Genomic DNA, 24143 nt, shown 5'->3' with positions numbered 1-24143 from the left:
GCCCAGGGTTAGCACTGTTGCCTCGCAACAAGAACATCGCTGGTTTAAGTCCCGGCTGGGTCAGTTGGCATGTTGGCGTGGGTTTCCTCCGAGTGCTCCGGTTTCCCTCACAGTCCAAAAACATCCACTATAGGTGAATTGAATCAATTAAATTGGCCGTAGTGTATATGTGTGAATGAGTGTGTTTGGGTGTTTCCCAGTACTAGGTTGCTGTGTAAAACAAATGCTGGATAAGTTGGCGGTTCATTCCACTGTGGCGATCCCTGATGAATAAAGGAACTAAGCCAATGGAAAATGACTGAATTATCATCAAGGTTAGTGAAAGTCAGCTTACTTTTTCTTAAACAGTTTATTTACACTTTAACTTGTCTTTTCAACACAACTGTCAAAAACCCTCCGATATGAACCTCTTGTGATGTTTTCAAATTCATAAACCATAGCATGGTTAAAGTTTATTTCAGGTAAATGAACATAACAGGCTGCTTAAAAAATGTTTATTAAAATTTCAACATGAGGTTGTCCTGCTGCCAGTGAATAACCTTATTTTTGCCATTCTGTACAATACCATGCATTTCTTCAGATCTGGCATTGATTGGAGAAAACACTACATCCTGGTGCTTTTATGGTTTAACCTAATTTATCAGCTGTATTTTGTTGTATGTTTTCCCCCCTCACATTTCATACTGAATTGAATGGTAGGTGTTAGTTTTGTTCACCACCATTATTGGGCACTTAATTTCAGGTAAATCAAAATAACAAACATAATTATTAAAAATGTATTACATTTATTAGATTAGATTCAATTTATTGTCATCACACATTTATTTAAAAAAAATGTAAAATAAGGTTGTCCTGCTGCCAGTAAATAGCCTTTATTTTTGCTTTTCTCTACCTCTGCACAATAACATGCATTTTTCAGATCTGCTTGAGTCCTTCACTGAGTGGAGTAATAACTATCCTGATTCTTTTAACCTAATTTGTCAGCTGTATTTTGTGTTTTGTATGTTTTTCCCCCCTTACATTTCAAACTGTGTCAAATAGTAGGTGTTAGTTTTGTTCACCACCGATTTGAAAAGGAGTAAATATATGAGAATACACAAAATCTGCAGCAGGGGAAAAAATTCATATAAGAAATCAAAATGCATCAAGCGCATCTTGTGTGCTTTTTTCATCCTTGCTGGAGGTAGTGTGAGGTTACCCAGCATCATGTTTTAGGATGGAGTAAGAGTACCATCTGCTGGCTCTAAACGGAATTCATCTACACAATGCATTAAAAATCTGTACGTTTTAGCAAGTGTTCACAAAATGTATGTCATAACTTAAAAGGCTGTGTTTCAACTAAAACCATGTCCTTATTAACTTCTCATCTCATCAAATATATAGGAAAATAATTTGGAATTATATGTTTTACCATGTATTAAGCCACGACATTATATTAATTAAAATCTTTTCATTTTTAAGTGAATGAAAAAAACATTTTACACTAATTATTACTTTTACATTTTCATCTGAATATCACTTCCCAGTCTTCTCGATGTTTTGTTTGAATATTATATTGTATAAACTTTACAAGACCATATAAACTAATCCTCTAATTAAATTCCTTTTTATTTTACTTATTGCTCAGAAACATTTTACATTAATAAATGTTTTATTGTTTTAAAATTAAGCCCCAAAAGAGTGTAAGTATGGGAGAAAAGTTACAAACGCGATTTTAATAGGTCTATACTTTAAATTTTACAATAATCTAATGAGGCGGTCTTTGCAGTTTGCCAATTTGTTTGCATTAAGCATGATCTAGCACTGAAAATAAAATGTACAAATGTAACATTTAATAAGACCAATTAAGTTTTGGTGGAAGTTAAAGCCATTGAGTTTTTTAATGTAAATATTATATTTAATATCCAGAAAAGTGGGATTCAGTCATACCTAAGATGACGATATTTCAGTTGCAAAAAATAACATGACGTCTTTAACAATAACTATAAATTAGTAATTATTAATATTCATTTATTATTTAAAAAAATCATCTTTATGCCTGCTGTAAGAGCACCGGTTTCCCCCATGAAGCGCAGTCTGGCGGCGGGAGGGGGCGTCGCCATTTTGTTTGTTTTAGTGAAACTGTACAGTGGGAGGAGAGTGAAAGCTACCCTAGAAACGGTTGCTAAATACGGAAAACTACGATAGGACCGTTCCGCGTAAGTACTTTCGGAGAAAACATAAGTAAAAATACATTTACGTGCATGCACATGAATCATAACCATTCGTTCGCGGCATGGAACTTGCTAGAAAACCCATTCTGTCACCCTGCGACAGGTGACAGGCGCTAAATAACAGTCGTTTTTTATAGTATGGAAAAATATGGTTTATTAGCGCAATAATGACGGTGCAAAATGCTTTTGCCGCTTTTGAGAAACCGGCACATGGGCTCAGATTAAGGCAGATGTTGATCTCGCAACAGCAGACCGTTAGCTACTAGCTCTTCTTATAGCTGCAGCCTTCCATAACGCGTGTCTATTGACATTTTGCCCATATATTTAATAGGCCGTGACAATACAGGAATAATTATTAGTGTAACGTTAATAATAAACATACAGGGTGCGCGCAATGTATGGTCACAGTGCGCGCATCACAGGCCCCGCCATCACTGACAGTCACACACACCCATTCATCTGTCCTTAGGGCTCTTTTAGCTAAACATTCAGTCTGGATTAAAACGAAAGGATATTAGTAGAAATGTTAAACATGTCAAACATATGAGTAGTAAATACTCCATCGTTATTTTTAAAGTTGAATTAAATTATGTTATATTGCTATTAAATTGCATTTCAATGTGGTGATGTCATTGGCCCATGAAAATTTCCTGCTTGTTGTCAAACTATTTCATAACTGTAACAAGAAGCAATACAATGATAACGTTACGTTAAGACACCTGCCCAGGGATTATTTATCAATATGTGAAGCTTTTTGGATTCTCGGAAGTTATGGAAATAAAAAAATGTAAACGAAAATATGTTAGGACCATAGTTATTGTTTACATTCCTCAAAATGGTCTATACTTATATTACTACATACATATATATATATATATATATATATATATATATATATATATATATATATATATATATATATATATATATATATATATATATATATATATATACATACAGTTGAAGTCAGAATTATTAGCCCCCCCTTGGATTTTTTTTCTTTTTTAAATATTTAGTAAATTATGTTTATCAAGTAAAAAAAAAATCATATTATGTCTGAGTTTTTCTTCTGGAGAAAGTCTCATTTGTTTTATTTTGGCTAGAATAGAAGCAGTTTTATTTTTTATGACCTGTTTTAAGGTCAAAATTATTAGCCCCTTTAAGCAATTTCTTTTTTCGACTCAACGGAACAAACCATCATTATACAGTAACTTGTCTAGTTAGCCTAATTAACCTAGTTACGCCTTTAAATGTCACTTTAAGCTGTATAGAAGTGTCTTGAAAAATATCTAGTAAAATATTATTTCCTGTCCTCATGGCAAAGATAAATTAATCAGTTATTAGAAATGAGTTATTAAAACTATTATGTTCAGAAATATGTTGAAGAAATCTCTCTGTTAAGCAAATTGGGGAAAAAATAAACAGGGGGGCTAATAATTCTGACTTTAATTGTGTGTGTATATATATATATATATATATATATATATATATATATATATATATATATATATATATATATATATATATATATATATATATATATATATATATATATATAAATGTATGTGAGTGTGTGTGTATATATGTGTGTGTGTATGTATATGTATGTATGTGTGTTTATATATATATATATATATATATATATATATATATATATATATATATATATATATATATATATATATATATATATATATTTGTATTTATATATATGCCTATACATAATTTGTATCTATTTTTATTATATATCCGCAAATAATAAACAGTTTTGGTAATATTCTTATAAGATATCTAATTAAATATTGTGTAAAGTAAAAAATACAAATACAAAAAATAAACGCTTTTCAAAGTTTTTTTCAGACTACTAGTCAGCATTTTAACTGTTTGAACTTGAAGTGCATGCAACAAAGCATTACCATAACATTATATCTGTTTATTACACTGGGATAGAGGAAAGTGTGTTTACATGAATAATTTGGAAAACTATGCACATAAGTCTCAGATGGGTGCTTAACCAAAAATGCAGCATAAATAAATTCAGCAACACCAAATCTGATACATATAAATCTTTGTTGTTGCCACTTTTATATTTGCTTTTATGAAAAATAAATATCAATCAAATCAGTAATTGATTTTCTTCTGCAGGTTCAGCGTCCCCCACCACCTCAGTGTGAGACGGTGCAGGGACGATGTTTTACGCCCACTTTGTCCTCAGCAAACGTGGGCCGCTGGCCAAAATCTGGCTGGCGGCCCACTGGGATAAGAAGCTGACCAAAGCACATGTGTTTGAGTGCAATCTGGAGAGCAGCGTGGAGAGCATCATCTCTCCAAAGGTTAATGGATTCTCTGGAAATCATGCTGTTTTGGCTTGTTTTGTTCATGTGACTTTTTTTTGTTTTTAAATGCCATGACTGAGCTTAAAATGTCTTGCAGCCTTTTTTATTTATCAATATATTTATTATTTTCACTTCAGCAATTTACAGAAAAAATTCAGTATAAAGGTAAAAATTATACCTGTGCTGGTCATATAATAATTATAATTCTGTTGTGCAAGAGTGGCTTGACACAAGGAATGGGACAGCTGAAACCCATGTCTTGCATCCGTCTGTGTGTAGTGGTTTTTGAAGCACTGACTTCAGCTGCAGTCCACTCTTTGTGAATCTCCCCCACAATTTTTAATTGGTTTTGTTTCACAAATCTCTCCAGGGTGCGGTTATCCCTATTGCTTGTACACTTTTTTTCTACCACATCTTTTCCTTACCTTCGCCTCTCTATTAATGTGCTTGGGCACAGATCTCTGAACAGCCAGCCTCTTTTGCAGTGACCTTTTGTGTCTTGCCCTCCTTGTGCAAGTTGTCAGTGGTCGTCTTTGGTCTCCCCATGGTTGTGTAGCCTACAGAACTAGACCAAGAGACTATTTAAAGGCCTTTGTTTTGAGTTAATTAACTGATTAAAGTGTGGCACCAGGTGTCTTCAATACTAAACCTTTCACAATATTGTTATTTTCTGAGATCCTAAATTTGGCGTTTGCATTAGTTGTCATCAAAATCATCAAAATTTAAAGAAATAAGCACTTGAAACATATCAGTCTGTGTGGAATAAATGGATACATTATACCAACTTCTTGATGGGAATTAGTGAAATAAATCAACTTTTTGAAGATATTCTAATTATATGACCAGCACCTGTATGTAAACATATTCACCCACAACCAGGGCCGGAGCAAGCAGAACTGCCGCTCTAGGCAAAGGACGATCACGCCGCCCTCAACCCAAAAGTAAAAACGAAAGTGACCCGTTAGCAAAGTGAGGACCGGGGGGGAGGTGGGGGGGGGGGGGGGGGTTGATGGGGAAGGGGTGGCACACTGTTAATTGCACATAGCGCCGTCTGAATAGCATGGGAATGTGCGCGTCTGGTGTGCGTAATTTTAAACTCATGTGCGTGCAGTGTCGCTCATGTCATCGGGGTGGTTAGAAAAAAAAGTGGCAAAAATAGACACATTTACTTTAAAATTTGTGCCCTAGGGTGTCGCGTGTGTGTGTGTGTGTGTGGGGGGGGAGGGGGGGCTTGGTTGTCGGGGATATAACTGAGAACCCGGGTGGTGAGGGAGATGTCGCGGACGCCGCCCTCTCTATTCTGCTACTTTAGGCGCGGATATAACTGCTGAGGACGCGGGTGGTGCAGGAGGTGTCGCGGACGCCACCCTCTCTATTCTACTGCTCTAGGCGGCCGCCAAGGTCGCCTCTATGGATGCGTCGGCCCTGCCCACAACTAACACATAACCTATTTGAGCATGCAAAATTCATACAGTGCTGCGAAAAGGTTATTGTTATTAAAACAACAATAGCCTAATCATTTTAAGATCATTCCACAATAAAAAAGTGAGCGATTGGTCCATATTTTACATTTCTGTAGAGAGAGGTCATGTTTTGATCTATGATTGGTCTCACGCAATCACGTGATGCTATTTCACAGGTCAGAGTTCACCAAGCTTGAAATTTCCAACACAGCGAACTGTGAAACATGTCGCACGAGCTTGCATTTCTGGTCTGTTGTGTTCGCATACATATGAATGAAAATGTGCAGTGTGACTGCGGCTTTACTTGGTGCATTAGGTCCCATGCTGCTTTCTAGCTCAAACCAGCCTAGTCTACTGAAAAATCTCCCAACAATATGTAGATAAAATCTTTGGTGAGTATCGTACACCCTTAATAGCTACTATAAGCTACTTTCTATACATATCTAACTCAAAAAGTCTTCTGAAAAATTTCCCAAAAACTATGTAGATATATATTTTTGTACAATTTACATTTAGAACAAACAGTGAAACTCTCTCCAAGTAATGTTCACAGTCCAGATTTTACTCCAGCATAAATCAAAAACCTCCCTTCTAAAATCACATTATAAATAAACTCCCTGTAATATTTCTTGCTAATTGACATCAAGACTGAGCAGCTCTCTAACATATCTCCATTTACTTTTAATGTGTGTCTAATTTGATAGGTAAAAATGGCTCTCCGTACGTCTGGTCACTTACTGCTGGGCGTGGTGAGGATCTACCACAGAAAAGCCAAGTACCTGCTGGCAGACTGCAATGAGGCTTTTATTAAGATTAAAATGGCTTTTCGCCCAGGTAACTTGTGGCTGCAGCGCATCAGAAGTTGATCTTGCTGTACCGCAACAGATGGATGAAATATTATGGTATGTTTGAACCAGGTGTGGTCGACCTGCCCGAGGAGAATCGTGAAGCCGCGTACAACGCCATCACGTTACCAGAGGAGTTTCACGACTTCGATCAGCCTCTTCCAGATCTCGAGTATGTGCAGCGTTTCTTTTTAGACATCAGACACACACACATGTGTATATATATATATATATATATATATATATATATATATATATATATATATATATATATATATATATATATATATATATACAAATATATATATATATATACAAATATACAAATATGTGGTTATATGGTGTTGAGAATACGCTGTGTTATGGATTGCAGCGACATTGACGTGGCTCAACAGTTTACGCTGAATCAGTCCCGTGTGGAAGAGATCACCATGAGAGAAGAAGTGGGAAACCTCAGTCTTCTGCAAGAGAATGATTTTGGTATGGCATCCACTATTGGTCAAATTTTGGGGATCAGTAAGATTTTTTTTTTTTAAATAGGTTTATTCTGCTCGCCAAGGCTGGGCTTATTTGATGTAAAATATTTTTTTATGTATAATAATTGTTTTAATTTAGAATAACTTTTTCTATTGAATGTAAAATTTTAATCAGTCCTGTCAGATCAGATATTTTCTCCAGGCATCAGTGTTGCATAACTATATTAATAAAAAAATATAAACATATATATATATATCCTCTTACATTTTAACTATTTTTTTTATATTTCCCAGGTGATGTTTACCAAAGCAAAAAAAATTCACAGTATTTCCTATCAATTTTTTTTCTTCTGACAAAACTTTTATTTATTTTAGTTTGGCTGAAATAAAAGCAAATTTCAAATTGTTTATTCTTTTTAAGGTGAATATTAAGTTTATAGTTTTTTTTATTGGCTACAGAATAAACCACTGTTGTCAAATGACATGTTAAATTTTTTTTTGCATTTATTTAATAATTTCCCCAATTAATCAAACTTTCCTAGTTATCTTAATTAACCCCTTGTGAGGCCTGTAAATTGCACTTTCAGTTGAATATTAATATCTTGCAAAATAAAAAAAATAAGGATTGACATCATGGCAAAACAAATTAAATAATTTATTAGAAATTAAGTAATAAAACTATTGTATAAATGTATATTTACAGTTGAATTCAGAATTATTAGCCCCCCTTTGAATTTTATTCTTTTTTTAAATATTTCTGTAAATAATATCTGTTAATAATGTTTAACAAATCAAGGAAATTTTCACAGTATGTCTGATAATATTTTTTCTTCTGGAGAAAGTCTTATTTGTTTTATTTCGGCTAAATAAAAGCGGTTTTGAATTTTTTGAAAACCATTTTAAGGTCAATATTATTAGCCCCTTAAGCTATATTTTTTTTCGACTGTCTACAGAACAAACCATCATTATACAATAACTTGCCTAATTACCCTAACCTGTCTAGTTAACCTAATTAACCTAGTTAAGCCTTTAAATGTCACTTTGTATAGAAGTGTCTTGAAAAATATCTAGTCAAATATTATTTACTGTCATCATGGCAAAGATAATATAAATCAGTTATTAGAAATGAGTTATTAAAACTATTATGTTTAGAAATGTGTTGAAAAAATCTGCTCTACATTAAACAGAAATTTAACAAGTCAATAATTCAGGGGGTTTAATAATTCTGAAATCAACTGTATATATATATTTTTTTAAATAATTTAACAGTTTTGCATTGAGCTGTAAGTATAGTTTTTAATTCTAAAGGGAAACTGAAGTAATGATGCTAGAAAAATCTAACTGTTAATCACAGCAATAAATTAGAATTTCATTATATTGTAATTTGACTTATATTTATTTAAATATTGAATATATTTAAAATATTGAAAATATTGCATTGCCTCATATAGTAAATGATTTTAAAAAAAGCTTGTTTCCTTGATAGCTGATTTTGGGATGGATGACCGAGAGATGATGCGGGAGGAAGGCGCGTTTGAAGTGGACATCATCCACGGAGCATCTGCATCAAACCTTCTGCTGGAATCAGAGTCCAGTAGCGTACAGATCGCTGACAAATCCAACCACCTGGAGTACGACCAGTACAAGGATGACTTTGGAGACAATCCAATGGAGAGCACTGAAGGAGGCATGCTGGGTAATAGAGGCATCTATAAACGGCTAACTGCACTCCTGTTTATACAGTATTTGATGCACTCGTCATTGTTTTCTAAAATTACACAAGGCATCTATAAATGGCTAACTGCACTCATGTTTATATATAATGCGCTTTTCCTGGTACTGTTTTTTGAAATGACGTGGGGCAGATTACAGAAAATATCCTTTAAACCAACAGATAGAAGCATAGAAACAGTAGTTTAGCAAATCATGTGCAAAATGTTTACTAAAGATTAGGAAATTGATTTAGAAAAGTCAAAAAGTATTTGATCCATTAAAAAAACATCTAAAAATGTAAATAAATGAATAAAAAAAATAACCAAAGCTCATTACACATTCACTTCTCATAATTTGGAAATGTACGCTAATTTGGTCTCTTGGTAAATTTTTAATTCACATGCTAAATATCTGAACAAAATCTTATCAACAACTTTACAAATGATTCATAATTATGAGATCTGTTTGTATAATTGCTTTTATAACCTTATTACCGTGGCAAGAAACCGTTTCACGTATATTTATAGTCTGGGTTATTTCAGCTAGAATAAAAGCAGTTTTTAATTTTTTTTAAACCATTTTAAGGTCAATATTATTATCCGCTTTAAACTATATTTTTTTCGGTTGTCTACAGAACAAACCATCGTTATACAATACCTTGCCTAATTACCCTAACCTGCCTAGTTAACCTAATTAACCTAGTTAAACTTTTAAATGTTACTTTAAGTATAGTTAAGTATAGTATAGATATTTTAAATTATTTTTTTATTGATATATTGATAGTAAATTTTTAATTCACGTGCTAAACATCTGAACAAAAACTTAACACAAGAAACAGTTTCACGTATATTTATAGTCTGTTATGTATTAATATGGTTTTATAGGTTTTTTGTCAATAAATATATTAAACATAAATGTATATTTTGCACTAATTTGTTAAAAAGTTATTTTTAAAAATGTTTATTTTATTATCTTATGCAATAAACAACTAAAAATGTTTACAATTTAATAAAATAAAACAACCAAAGCTTATTACACATCCCACAATTTGAAAATGTTCACTAATTTGGTCTCTTGTTAAATTTTTTATTTATTATTTATTCACCTGCTAAATATCTCAACGATATCTTATCAACACCTTTGCAAATTATTTATAATTATGAAAACTATTTGTATTTTGTTTTATTTAATAACCTTATTAACATGGCAAGAAATTATCTGATCTGTTATATAATAATATGGTTTTTTAAATATTTTTTTAAGGTGCTGTATGTACGTTTTTGACTCTTCTAAAACAAATATCTGCAAACATATTATGGTATTTTTTAAGAAACATGCTAAGTGAACATTCTTGTTTATCTGAAAAACAATGCTGAAGTCAGATATTCTGCTTTGAAAATGTGTTTTTTACGTGCTGGAACGCTGTCTTTTGTTTTGGTTCTTTTAACCCGCCCACTGCCAGCTTAGCTAAATATATTTCAGCACTCTAGGTTACCTTGGTGGAAAACCGCATATTTCATTCATTCAGAAAGGCTCTGAAAGCATGTGTCCGTGACTAAAATGCGACCTCCGGTGGGCAGTTGCAGACTCTGAAATGAGACGCAGATTGAGAGTTCCAGGTGAGGTTATCAATTAGCAAATAATATAAACATAACGAGCGTGAACATTAGGTGAGCAGGTTACATTGTAACCCCGTGTCCTAACAACACGCTACGTGATGAGATACGCAGTGATAAGCAATTTGGCTGTTTGCACCAGATAAAACACGACAGAAATTGAAATTCAGCCATTCAGAAGCACACAATATGCCCTCGCTCACAAAATGGTAAGGTTTATAATCTATATTTAATAACCCTCTTTAACATTAATAAATGTACATGCAGAATCACTGATATGTGTTTAGTTCTAAAGTTCAGTTTCAAGCGGTTTATTTTATTTTTATGATCTAAGGTGAACTATCTGCTGCTGCTTTCAGTATATGACAATAAATGTGATGTGAAATGGCATTCAAACTGATATTATTAGCATTTAACACTGAATAAAGCACATGAGGTTTACCTGAGGTGATCATCGTTTTCTGTTGTTCACCTGTGAGAAATAGACGCCGTATCTAATATATCAATTCGAGATGTTGGTTTGGACAAAAACTCCTTTTAATATGGAAAATATTTCTTCTATCGGGTGCTGTTGCTGTTATTTAGAACATGGTTTAAATCACTCGCTCTTGTCCTCAACCTTGCAAACTGGTTGCGTTTGTTTTGATCCGGGAGTGTAATACCTAGTTTAACCACTGGGTGTCAAACTATTGTTGAATGGCCATATTATGTTGTTTGAGAGACTTAACAAGTGAAGAATTTTTTTTTTCAATTCAGAAGTGTTTTTTTGTTGTAGTTCATTTTGTTAATTTATGTTATATCTTTAAAATAATAAAATGCATTTTTATTTTTAGTCATCATTATTAAAATTTCCACACCCTAAAAGATAAAAATAAAAAAAGTGTCACAACAATCATGCATTTTTCTTTTGGTTTAAAGATCTTTTTTCACACTTAGGAAAACTGCACTCAAGTTTTTGTAATGTTACTTAACAATATATTAATTATAAGTATAAAACCATAGATATGCAAGGAAATTTGAATTTTACGCTCGTTTTAACTGCATTCTAAAATCATCTTTACACAGATGATCTAAAGCAGGGGTTCCCAAACTTTTCAGCCCCCAAACCCCAAAATAATGATGCCAGTGACTCACGACCCCAATATCATCTGAGGTGGTCATAAATAAGTAAACCTTGCACATAACAGCGCACACAATAGGCCCAAGTCTATTCACTGTTTAAATGGGAGTGCTGTGAAGGTGTCAAAGTTTAACCTGGTGCCATAAAATCAATCTGCTGCATTTGACACTATTGCTGTGTATAATGTAACATAATCACTCTAGGAGTCACACACAAAAATCGAAAGGCTGATGACTTTTTATTTGCATGTTTTTTTTTTATGTAACTATTACCTACATTTTTTTTCTTCTGTAGGTTATTGATAAAATATGGTAATTCTAATAGTTTTATTAAATTTAATTAGATTTTTGGAAATCACCAAGCAACGACCCTCCCTTTGGGGGGTCCCGGCCCCCACTTTGGGGACCATTGATTTAAAGCAGGGGTCCGTTCTTTGTACCTCGCTTAAATGATCTAAGATGATTGGGCAGATCCTGGATCTTTTAATCTTGATAACTGATCTCAGGCTAATTTGGTTCTTCAAACAAGTTCGCGAATCAGATTAAAATGTCTGGATGAACTGATCTGAAATTGCTGCGTGTGTTGTGAAGGACAGATCTATCGATCCACAAAATCATGATCAGCAATGCAACGATTGGCTGATTTACACTCTCATGTGTCAAAGAGTATTGTAAAATTTATTTAGTTTTACATTTAGAGCGGATTTTCTTTAATACAGTAGGATAGGTCTATTTCAGTTTTTTAATGGGCATATTGAAAATAACTGGCTGTCTAAATTAATTCTGCATCAAAAAAGCATTTTGATATTAGTAAAGGTGTCTGCAACTTTTGTAAAGCAATAAATCACTGTCATTAGCTGTCAAAACGTGTTCATAACTGCATAAAGTATACTTTAAAAAAAAAAAAACAGTCGAATATTTTGCATGCCTATTATCATACGCAAATTGTACTAAAGCTGGTACCTTACAATAGTACATGTTTGTATCTGAAAAATTAATGTTAATAGATGTTCTCTTTGAACCCCTTAAGGAGAACCACCCCATGACAGTCTTTGTACTTTTAATTCAGAGTAAAGATTGCAAAAGTTTTATTTATATATATTTTAAACTTCGATGAAATATATATATAATTTTTCTTTAAAAATGATATATATAATTTTTAAAAACTGTTTTACTATTTTTCCAAGAGTATACAACTACATCTGTAAGAAAATATCAGCATTTAGTACATACTTTCAGTATTATCTTTGCTTGAAAAGACCCGATCTGATCATGTTTATATGAAATAAGCCTGCTCCCAAGCAGGTTTGAGCTATCAGAACTGTTGCTAAGACAACAACTCTCGGATGAGCTTTGAAGAACGAAACGATCCTGAATCGTGTCAAATCGTCAATGACCAAATCCAGCTAATTGAATAATCCACGTATGAAGAACAGACCCCAGGTCTGTGACACTAATCTGCATTGAACAGTTTATATAAATACACATTTTTGAAAATTCAAGCCACTTCAGGTTTGGTTTCTGTCACCTTTGCTTTGTAAAGATAATTTAATATATAGGCTTCATGTGGACTATGCTTTAGACCAGTGTTTCCCAACCCTGTTCCTGAAGGCACACCAACAATCCACATTTTCAATCTCTCCCTAATCAAACACACCTGAATCAACTTATCATAACATCAGAAGAGACTCCAACACCTGAAGTTAATGGGTCAGATAACGAATACATCCAAAATATGTACTGTTTGTGTGCCTCCAGAAACAGGGTTGGGAAACACTGCTTTAGACTCTCACAATGTGTTTTGGTGACTTTTTTTTTTTGCAAAGTAAAAGACACAGTTAAAAAAGCCAGAAATCCAGCTTTATAAACCTTTTGAAACTGAGCTGCTTTCTGTATCTGCAGTGGACAAGCTGCTCAGCAATGAGGACGGAGGGGGTATTTTTGACGATCCTCCAGCCATCGCTGAGGGTGTGATGATGCCCCAGGACCATGGTCCAGACGACGATGATGATTTCGACAACCTTTCACGTAAGAAACATATGATATAGAAATAGGGTAACATTAGGTCTGGGCGTTATAACAGTATTTATCGTTACTGCAGAATGAATTGTGTACCATAAGGTAATTTTGTATTCTGTGTATACTGTGAAATGTAAATTAGCGGGTGTGGCCATCTCATAAGCAGCAATGCGTGAGGCTGAGAAAGACACTGGAAGTGTTGCCAGGTCTGCTGTTGTTGATATTTAAAGTGTCCTTAAAGTGTTTACTTATTTATGTTTTCGTATTTGTTTTCTTTTACTGTTACTTACTTGAGGTATATTTTATATCTGTGAGAAGATGTTTGGTCAGTTACTTGATGTTACCTTGTTTATAATTATAATTGATAATAACTATGAAATGTGACATACAGTGAAATTTGTTGTTCGTCTTTTTCTTTTCTATATTTATAAGGTTAAAAATCAAATACAAAATAATCAAATAAGATCAAGTCCTTTTCTTAAATACTCATGCGTATTTATTATAGAAATATATTTTGTACATTTTCTGGAATAACTTTCTTTATAAAAGAAACCTATATCGTGAAAGATATGGTTACCATGAAATAAACTTTCTCATACCATGGAGTAAAATTTTGGTCATACCGCCCAGCCTAGCTAACATCTATTTTATGTTTGGTACTCTGGATAGTAATTTATTTATATATATTTCATCCGATAGCTGCAGGAGGTCCAGACAGCCCTGATTCTGGCCCTGTGGAGCCTCTGCCCACCATGACAGACCAGACTGAACAGACCACACTAGTCCATAATGAAGAAGAGGCCTTTGCTTTGGAGCCCATCGACATCACAGGTCAGTCAGAAGAGAAATAAAAGTACAGAGCTCATGTGGCTTTTAGTCCAGTGAGCAAAACTATACTTAACATATACCAGGACTTGACTATAACTTTGTTCAACAGCCATTGTGGCTGGTCATTTTTCAAACTTAGTAGCCACTTAGCATTTCCACTAGCCAAAATTTCAACACAGAATCATTGTGGATGCGTACCCCATCTTCATTTCTGGAGAATGTGAATTATGTAGCCAGAGGTACGTCTGGCTGCATTTCGTCTTTAAAATAAACGCTACGGGACGGTATGACACCGCCGACGGCTTCTGTTCCTTTTCATGCTATCAGCTGACCGCTTACCTTCATGTCGATGGCTTTTCTGCTCTTAGCAGTTTGCCCAGAAGCTCGCTGCGTACGTCGGTGAACATGGGACAGAGCGGAGTTGACTGCGACAATGGGGTTCGAGTCCGGTGAAGAACTGGTCAGAAACCAGTTAAAGCAAAAAATAAAATTAAAAAAAGAAAGAAAGAAGTAAACAACCGGCTGAAAACATGGTGAAATGATGCGGCCACGACGGCTTTTCTTTTTCTAGATTGCTTTTGAAAATACTATCGGTTGGGTTTAGGAAAGATGGGTGGGTGGGTCAGTGGGCTGTCAGTCAGTCAACAGCAAGCTGGCCTGGTTGGCTGAAATCTATATTGCGCCTTCTAGTGGATTTATGCGAGGACGAGCTAAAGACGTTTGAGATAATCAAAAAGTGTACACAGCAGCCTTTGGTCGATTAACAAATACAAAAACTGTGAGCAGACGTATCTCTGGTTACGTATTTCGCTGCCCCCAGAAATGTAGACCTGGGTACATATCCACAATTAGCCTGGGTTGCAAAATTTTGTTGTAGGGAAAATATATTTTATATACTTAAATTTGACATTTGCATTCTAAAAGTACTTGATTTAAAGACATTTTACTTGATTTAGGTCATTTTATAAGATAAAAACTCAAATTATGACATACATGGTAGCCTATATCAGCTGCTGTACAGTAGTCAACATTTGAAAGACTTTCATCAATTTGACCTAAAACCAAAACAACACCCGTTCTTGTCTTAGGAGATATATGATGAACTTTTTTTGATCTACTTCAAATGTTGACTACTGGATACCAGTATCACTTGTAGTTCTAACTAAGCTATTTTGAATTTATTTATTTTTTATTGTTGATTTTATTTATTTTTTTAATGTATTTCACATTCATGCAAACATCATTAAACATTCTGTGGAGTTCAGAAGTACCATGTACACTTTCAAATCAAAGCAAACTCTGATATGATAGTGAAGGAAACCAAAGCGAAAAGGAAGAGGAAGCTGATCGTTGACAGTGTGAAGGAGCTGGACAGTAAGACCATCCGTGCCCAGCTGAGCGACTATTCTGACATTGTGACCACGCTGGATCTGGCTCCCCCCACCAAGAAGCTGATGATGTGGAAGGAAACCGGCGGCGTGGAGAAGCTCTTTTCTCTGCCAGCTCAGCCCCTCTGGAACAGCAGACTGCTCAAGGTCAGGACACATCTCTGCCACACACTGGGGGACTTTAATACAAGATTTAGTGCAACAAAATACCCAAGCACCCTGGGCTATGTCAGTTATTGGAGTCTTTTTAATAAGGGTGTGCTATTGTGCCTTTTTTAAACTATTTAAAAATATATAAAGGGTTCATATGGTCACGGAAAACCGGGAATGGCATTTTCCAGGCCTTTTAGTAGTAAATATGTGTGTGTTTGAACCACTTGAGGGAGAATAAATAGTGAGGAAATGTTGATGTGCAGATGTTCACTCGCTGCCTGACCCCTCTGGTGCCCGATGAGCTGAGGAAGAGGAGGAAGGGTGGAGAAGCAGACAGTTTGGATGAGTTCCTCAAAGACCTGGAAAACCCTGAAGTGCCCCGAGAAGAAGCCCTTAATCAGCAAAGAGACATCATCGGTAAGACTGACTGACTGCCCGACTTCATAGACGATTCTTCTGATTGCCTTATATAGACCTGCACAATTCAGATATTTTTATAAAACCACAGTGGAGACATTATATAATTAGTGAAATAATACTATTGTAAACGTGGATGTCTACAGTAGAGATCAAAACAGAGGCATTTACATTTTGAAAAATTCTGAAATATTTTGTAAGCCACTTTGGACAAAAGCATCTGCTAAATGACTCAATGTAATTGTGATTACGGTGTATGGGCAGTCAAAATTATTAGTCCCCTTAAGCAACATTTTTATTGATTGTATACAGTATATTGTATACAAACACTGTTTTACAATGACTAGCCCTAACCCTATTACCCTAACTTGCCTAATTAACCCAGTTAAGCACTTTAAGCTCAATACTTGTATCTTGAAAGATATCTAGTAAAATATTATGTGCTGTCATCAGAGCAAAGATGAAATAAATCAGTTATTAGAAATGAGTTATCAATACTATTATGTTTAGAAATGTGTTGAAAATAAATCTCTCCGTTAAACAGAAATTGTAGGAAAAAAATATACAGGGTGGCTAATAATACAGGAGGGGTAATAATTCTGACTTCAACTGTACTTCTTTCAGAAATTTTCTGCAATTTTTGTACATTAGTCCAGTAGTTTTTCCACTTTGTTTTCATCACTTAGTTTTTTGTTTGGCTTCTTGCAGATCAGACCATCTTAGAGGAGCCCAGTGTTCTGCAGGCTTCAGCAATGGAGGGTAGTCGCACAACCCTCGATGAGTCCGTCATGCCTCCTCCATCTGGACCCCGTGGACTAAAGCGCAAAGCTCAGGATGGAGAGCCTGCCCTACCTGTGAGCTTCTGAAAATTCACAATTTCACTGTAGCTATTGAACCTGTTTATACAGACGGGAAATAAGTATTGAAGCATTTTTCTCAAAAAAATTATTTTTAAAGATGCTGTTGACTTGAAATTTTTTTCCCAGAGGTCGGTAACAACCAAAGCAATCCATTCATGCATGAAAACAAAACTAATTATTTTAGGAATGAAGTTATGTGTAATCAAATGAAATCACACAATGGCGTATTGAACACATGAAGAAAGGGAAGTGTGAAAGGCATGGAAAGCCCAGACAGCAGCTGAAATCTCAGTAGTTCTTTAGCAACCCTCTGCCCCTCGTCAGTGTAAATGAATATCATCTGCCTCAGTCCGACACCAAAATTACCAGATGATGAAGATGAAGATCAGGATGGATATCTCAGCAAGACAATGATCCAAAAAACAGCCAAGGAAACTCTCAAATGCTTTCAGAAAAAGAAAATAAAGCTGCTGGAATGACCAGCCAATCACCTGAGCTGAATCCAATTGAAAATAGGAGCTAAAGATCAAAGTTGATAGACGAGACCCATAAAACTTAAAAAATATTTTAAAACTCTCTTAATATCACGAGATTTACACGTGAGCAATGCAAAGACTTAATTCTCTATACAATAGGCATCGTTACCAAAAAAGCCTTTTCTACAAAATAATAAATACATTGTTATAAGGCATAACTAATTTTTCTGAATTAATTTTTTGGTTTTATTTGTTTGAGTTTTTATGTAAATCTGGGTCAATGTCAACAGCTTCTTTAGAAATAAATTTAATAGGAAAAATCATGTCATGTTCAATATTTATTTTACCCGCTGTCTGTGGTTTGTCTCATCATCCTGTGCTCTGGCTCATTTCTCTGCAGATGCTGGAAGATGATCGTTCCTCCATTGTGTCCACGCAACACGTCAGCATGCCGCAGGTGGAGCTTCCTCCTGAAGAACCGGTCAACATCGCACAGCTCATCCCTGAACTTGACCTGATAGGAGAAAAGAGCAAAGACAAGAAGGACGACGATGATGAGGAGGAGGTGAGGAGCACGCAAATCATGGAGTTTAGTGAATCAAGAATAAAACAAGAAGTCCCGTTTAGTACAGACAAATCTGCAAACACTTAAGCGCTAAACATCATAATGCATTATAACAGTACAGCAGTTTATAACAATTAAAATTTTTCAAAAGATGATATTAATATTTATTTAGCTATTTTTACATTAATAATAATTAAACCTTATTTTCCTGAGGGCTTTTTTCTAGTTTTTTGGAGTGTTTAGGCCTGTCTTGGATAAATAAATATAATTCTGACACAAAAGCCACCAGCAGGTGGCAGAAAATCCCTGTTTCTTTGAGTGAGTCACGTTCAACATTCATTCAAAATGAATAATTCATATGAAATTAAGCAAGTGACTGTCTTTATGAATGGATAACTGAATGAATGTTAGTCGGCGCCAATAGCCTAGTGGTTAAGTGCGCCAACATATAGCACCATGGTGCTCACGGCGACCTGAGTTCGATTCCCGGCTTGAGGTCCTTTGCCGACACTTCCCCTCTCTCTGCTCCCAATACTTTCCTGTCTGCAATCTCTATTGTCCTTTCCAAATAAAGGTGAAAACCTGCTAAAAATAATTATAATTATTATTTTTTTTAAACTGAATGAATGTTGCATTAAGGAACAAATCATCACTTGTTCTGATATGCATATATGATTTAAACTATTTTCGTTGTTTTTTTAACAGAAAAAAAACAAATAGTGTGCCATATGTAATTTAAATGTTGAATACAATTTATTTCACGTTTGTAATTGTGCTGATGTTCATGAAATTGGCTTGCTTGTGTGGTATTACTTTTTCATAATGAGTAAAGAAATCAATAATGTCAGTTTGCACATTGTTAAAACAACAATTACATTATTAACATGGACAATATGTATCGCACATTTTGAGCTATTTTGTAGTAGATATTTTGCACCGGATGACTGAGTTTGAAATTGATCTATCTGAATTTATGTTTAAAAGGAGGAAGAAGGTCAGAGCGGAGACCAGGATCAGGAGGAGAGGAGGTGGAACAAGAGGACGCAGCAGATGCTTCACGGTTTACAGGTTTGAAACAGTTCAATCATGTAGCGCTCTTGACACTTTGATCTGTCTGGCAGATTTCCAGGGTTTTTATGTGTGATGGAAATCTTTTAATTTTAGGCGGTACTGTGGCTCAGTGGTTAGCACTGTCGCCTTAGAGCAAGAAGGTCACTGGTTTGAGTTGGAAATATGCAAATATATTCTCTCCGTGTTGGCATGGGTTTCCTCTGGGTGCTCCGGTTTCCCCTACAGTCCAAAGACATGCGCTATAGGTGAATTGAATAAACTAAATTGGTTGTAGTGTTTGAGTGTGTATGGGTGTTTCCCAGTACTGGGTTGCAAATGAATGAATGAATGTTTGAATTTTAATTTAGTGTTTTTAAGTGCTTAGATTTTGGATAAAGTGCTTGAAACTACTTAAAAATTTAATCCTGTTGCTTTCATAATAATTGAGCTGACTAAATAGGTAATGATAATTAATTATTTAAATAAAATAAATGTTTTTGCATAAAATGAAAACAAAGTGCATAGAGAGGACTGCTTGATGAGTGAACAATGCATGATATTGAAATAAATATCCATTTAAAATGAAAGCTGACACATTTAAGAAGAGTATATTACATTTAACAGAGTGAGGGTGCTTTCACAACTGTAGATCGATTGTTTTGTTCCGACACAGGGATTAAAATTGCTACAGTACATTGATTATTTTTGTTCTTGGTGCGGTTCGCTTTCACGCGGCAAAGTTTCTAAACAGACTAAAACAGTTAACCCAAGTCACGTACTAATAAATTCTCGTCACATTGGTCAAAGTTTCAGGGTTTATTTTTCAGAGTCCCATGGATTCCGCTCAGCTACCACTTCGTTATTTTAATTTATAGTGATAAGCAATAAGACATTATAAGTGAAAATGTGCACTTCAATTTTGACACCCACAAACATCATCAGCAAATATAAATCAGAGAGGTCAGACTTTCTCATAAATAGCCCCGTTTCAGTTGTCAAGTTTTGTAAAAATTAAATAATCAATCTATTTAAAAAAAAAAATGTTGGCTAGCATTATGCATTATAGGCTTAAATTATAGAGAGAAATAACAGATGAACCGAGACTGCAGTCAGATCATGAAGCAGATCAATGTTGATTCTTCTTTCGAGGTGTCAGTGCAGAAATGAACAAAACAATAGGCCTAACACAAAATATTATAAGACTAAAAAAGTGTATATTGCGCCCTCTGGTGGATTTACACAAGAAGATGATGCACAAGAAAAGTTTGAGATCATCAAAAAGCGTACACAGCGGCCTCAAGTGGATTTGCAATAACAAAAACTGCGAGCAAACGTACCTCCAGTTACATTTTTCGCTGTCCTCAGAAATGTAGACCTGGGTACATATCCGCAATGAGCCTGGGTTGATTTTTCCATGCAGTTTACATGCGTTTTCTGTCCCAAATGAGGAAAAAAAGACTTTTATAATCGTGAAAAAGTGCTTCTTATAGTAGTTTCTCATTACAAGCATGCACATTGGGGAAAAGCTAACCTGATTGAGGTTAAAAAATATTAATGCTTTTGTTATCAAACATATAAATAACCATAATAGAAACGCCTATTTTAGACAACAGAATTGTAGATTTAAAATATGGAAAAGTTATCCAGTGGTAATTTCTGTCAGTTTTCCTAACGGGTAAACGGCACTCATTAATATTTCAGTATGCTTTCACTTTCGTAATTATTATGAAACGCGCATTTACTGGTAGAAATGATGAAATCCCGCCCTACTCATTGTTCTCTCTTCATATAGCCGTATATATGGCTATTGCACAACCATAATACACTGTGATATAGTCTGGTTGCTTAGTTCGTTGGATCGTTTTGCTTTCTCACTGCAATCGATCTTCTCTAGAGTTAGTCACAATCGAACCGAGACCACCTCATTCAGGCGATCTCGGACCAATTGTTTTGGCGCGGATCCGAGCGCGATTGATGGATTCATATATGTCAAACGAACTGCGCTAACTGGGAAAACGAGACCGGTTCCCAAACAAACGTCTAGGTGTGAAAGCACCTTAATTAAAATAATTCAATGTTGGGAGTATTCTTTAGAATGCTATACTATACTATAACAAGTAGAATCTGATATAATGTGATGAAATATGTAAATTGCAACACTTGTAATGTGCAAAATACTGAAAATGTTTGATAATGCATCTGGAAAGTGCTTAATTTGACTTTGGAAAAGGTGAAAGAACCCTGTATTTTGGTGAATATTAAGCATAAAGTGATTTTTATGTCAATAAATACACTCTGCTTTGCACAGAGAGTCATTGCTAAGACTGGAGCAGAATCCATCAGCTTGCTGGACCTGTGCAGAAACAACAACAAGAAGCAAGCGGCTGCTAAGTTCTACAGCTTTCTGGTGCTAAAGAAACAGCAGGCGGTGGAGCTGCGACAGGACGAACCCTACAGCGACATCATCGCCACCCCGGGCCCCAGATTTCACATCATTTAGACTCTTTACAGTCAACGCTGGCAGATTGGATTCTTTTTAATGGTTTTGTTTGTATATGATGTGTTATGTATATCCGTGCATGTGCATTTTTCGCAACACAGGCTCATTGTGGACATGTACCCCTGTCTACATTTCTGGAGAGCGCAAATTATGTAGCCAGAGGTTTGTACGAGCAAAGTTGACCGCAACGACGGGGTTCGAGTCCGGCGAAGAACAGTTCCAGAAACCAGGTAAAACAATAAATAAATAAATAAATAAATAACAGGATAAAAATGTGGTGAAATCACGTGACCGCGACAGCTTTTCTTTTTCTAGATTTCTTTTGAAAACACTATCAGTTGGGTTTAGAGAAGGAGTGGGTGAGTCAGTCCGTTGACAGCAAGCTGGCCTGGTCAGCTGAAGTGTATATTGCGCCCTCTGGTGGATTCACGCAAGAAGATGATGCACAAGAAAAGTTTGAGATCATCAAAAAGCGTACACGGCGGCCTCAAGTGGATTTGCAATAACAAAAACTGCGAGCAAACGTACCTCCAGTTACATTTTTCGCTGTCCTCAGAAATGTAGACCTGGGTACGTATCCGCAATGAGCCTGGGTTGATTTTTCCATGCAGTTTACATGCGTTTTCTGTCCCAAATGAGGAAAAAAAGACTTTTATAATCATGAAAAAGTGCTTCTTATAGTAGTTTCTCATTACAAGCATGCACATTGGGGAAAAGCTAACCTGATTGAGGTAAAAAAATAATAATGCTTTTGTTATCAAACATATAGATAACCCTAATAGAAATGCCTATTTTAGACAACAGAATTGTAGATTTCGTATGAAAGTAAATATGTAATTTTGATCATTGCATGTACTTATATGCCAAAGGCCTTCAGTTTGCTTTTATACTCACGTTGTTTCATATTATTTAATGGGCCCTGCTGTTTGGCATGCTTTGAGTTTTATGTTGACATGCAACGTATTTATGTTAACTTCCATGAAAGTATTTTCTTTGCTGTTTTATTTGAAAAGATAGCATTTTAGCTGCTCCAAAGATAAACGAAATGTGTTTTTTTTTTAAAGATGCAGTGAATAAAATGTAAGTTTACATGTTTTGGTAATACTTTAGTTAGTTTAGGTCACAATTTATGCTATCGGCGTATTACCTGCCTATTATTAAGATATTAGCCATTCATTAGTAGTTATAAGGTATGATCCTGCATCTCTAATCCTACCATAACCTCCCTGCTGAAAAATCCATCTTAAACCAGCCTAGGCAGGTTGGCTGGTTTTAGCTGGTTGACTAGGCTGGTTTTAGAAGGGTTTTGGCCATTTCCAGGCTGGTTTCCAGCCATTTCCAGCCTGGTCTTAGCTAGCCAAGCTGGAAAATGACCAGCAAAATCCAGCTAAAACCAGCTTGACCAGCCTGATTTAAGATGGACATAGTTGGTTTTGGCTGGTCAAGCTGGTTTTAGCTGGTCATTTTCCAGCCTGACCAGCTAAGACCAGGCTGGAAATGGCTGGAAACCAGCCTGGAAATGGCCAAAACACCTCTAAAACCAGGCTGTTCGACCAGCCAACCAGCCTAGGCTGGTTTAAGCTGGATTTTTCAGTAAGGCTAAACCCAATTTTTACCTTACTAACTATTAATAAACAACTAATTAGGCTAGTAGTGCAAGCAAATAGTTTGTTAATACCGTGAATTGTGAGCTAAACTAAAGTGTTGAAAGCTACTACGATATTATTTCCGAAAGTGTCGTGAACATTCAGCCAAAAGCATTGTTAGTTTTGCGTGTCTGTCAGACAACTAAACACTAAATGTTATTTACTGTGATATACACTGCTTAATATTGTGCCATTTGTTGTAAAGGTCGTTTTTGTAATCGTGCAAGCACTTTTTAAAACAGTCCCATAGGTCTTATCGATGTTACCTATATGACAACACTCTATTTTGTATGTTAATAATAAAACACTATTAAATGTCTTGGAAACCGCTTAAAATATGTTATATTCATTAAAAATATCACGTCATTTGCCTGTATCCCTGACTTGATACAACCGTGTTATGTACATTTTGTAATAAACAGTAAATAATGAAGTAAAAGCTCGTCTTTATCATTCATCC

The 24143-nt window shown here is 35.2% G+C and overlaps 1 protein-coding gene across 3 annotated transcripts; it reads left to right on the top strand.

Moving 5' to 3' along the window:
- The first annotated feature begins 200 nt into the window (after positions 1–200).
- rad21b (RAD21 cohesin complex component b) lies at positions 201–24107 on the top strand. 3 transcript variants are annotated; one of them, XR_008839445.1, is made up of 15 exons: positions 2100–2198; positions 4359–4546; positions 6717–6846; positions 6930–7029; positions 7231–7337; positions 8820–9029; positions 13684–13809; positions 14500–14631; positions 15940–16163; positions 16433–16586; positions 17295–17440; positions 18323–18487; positions 19472–19555; positions 21846–22267; positions 22353–24107. XR_008839445.1 is itself a non-coding variant. In XM_056479439.1 (14 exons), exons 2-14 carry the CDS (start codon positions 4403–4405, stop codon positions 22035–22037), a joined length of 1914 nt encoding a protein of 637 aa, XP_056335414.1. In that variant the 5' UTR covers positions 201–314; positions 4359–4402; the 3' UTR covers positions 22038–24107. The 3 variants fall into 3 exon arrangements, 2 of the variants coding, with proteins under 2 accessions (XP_056335414.1, XP_056335413.1); XM_056479439.1 differs by lacking the exon at positions 2100–2198 and adding an exon at positions 201–314 and having other exon boundaries at positions 21846–24107; XM_056479438.1 differs by having other exon boundaries at positions 21846–24107.
- The last annotated feature ends 36 nt before the right edge of the window (positions 24108–24143 follow it).

Source organism: Danio aesculapii, chromosome 19 (assembly GCF_903798145.1).
Source record: "Danio aesculapii chromosome 19, fDanAes4.1, whole genome shotgun sequence".
Classification (NCBI taxonomy): domain Eukaryota; kingdom Metazoa; phylum Chordata; class Actinopteri; order Cypriniformes; family Danionidae; genus Danio; species Danio aesculapii.
This window is presented reverse-complemented; position numbering and strand designations above follow the sequence as displayed.

Coding starts and splice junctions, on each gene's coding strand:
- rad21b (XM_056479439.1), top strand. CDS start 4,403: ATGTTTTACGCCCACTTTGTCCTCAGCAAACGTGGGCCGCTGGCCAAA. Junction 7,338..8,819: donor TCTGCAAGAGAATGATTTTG/GTATGGCATCCA, acceptor TTTCCTTGATAG/CTGATTTTGGGATGGATGAC. Junction 18,488..19,471: donor ACGACGATGATGAGGAGGAG/GTGAGGAGCACG, acceptor TATGTTTAAAAG/GAGGAAGAAGGTCAGAGCGG.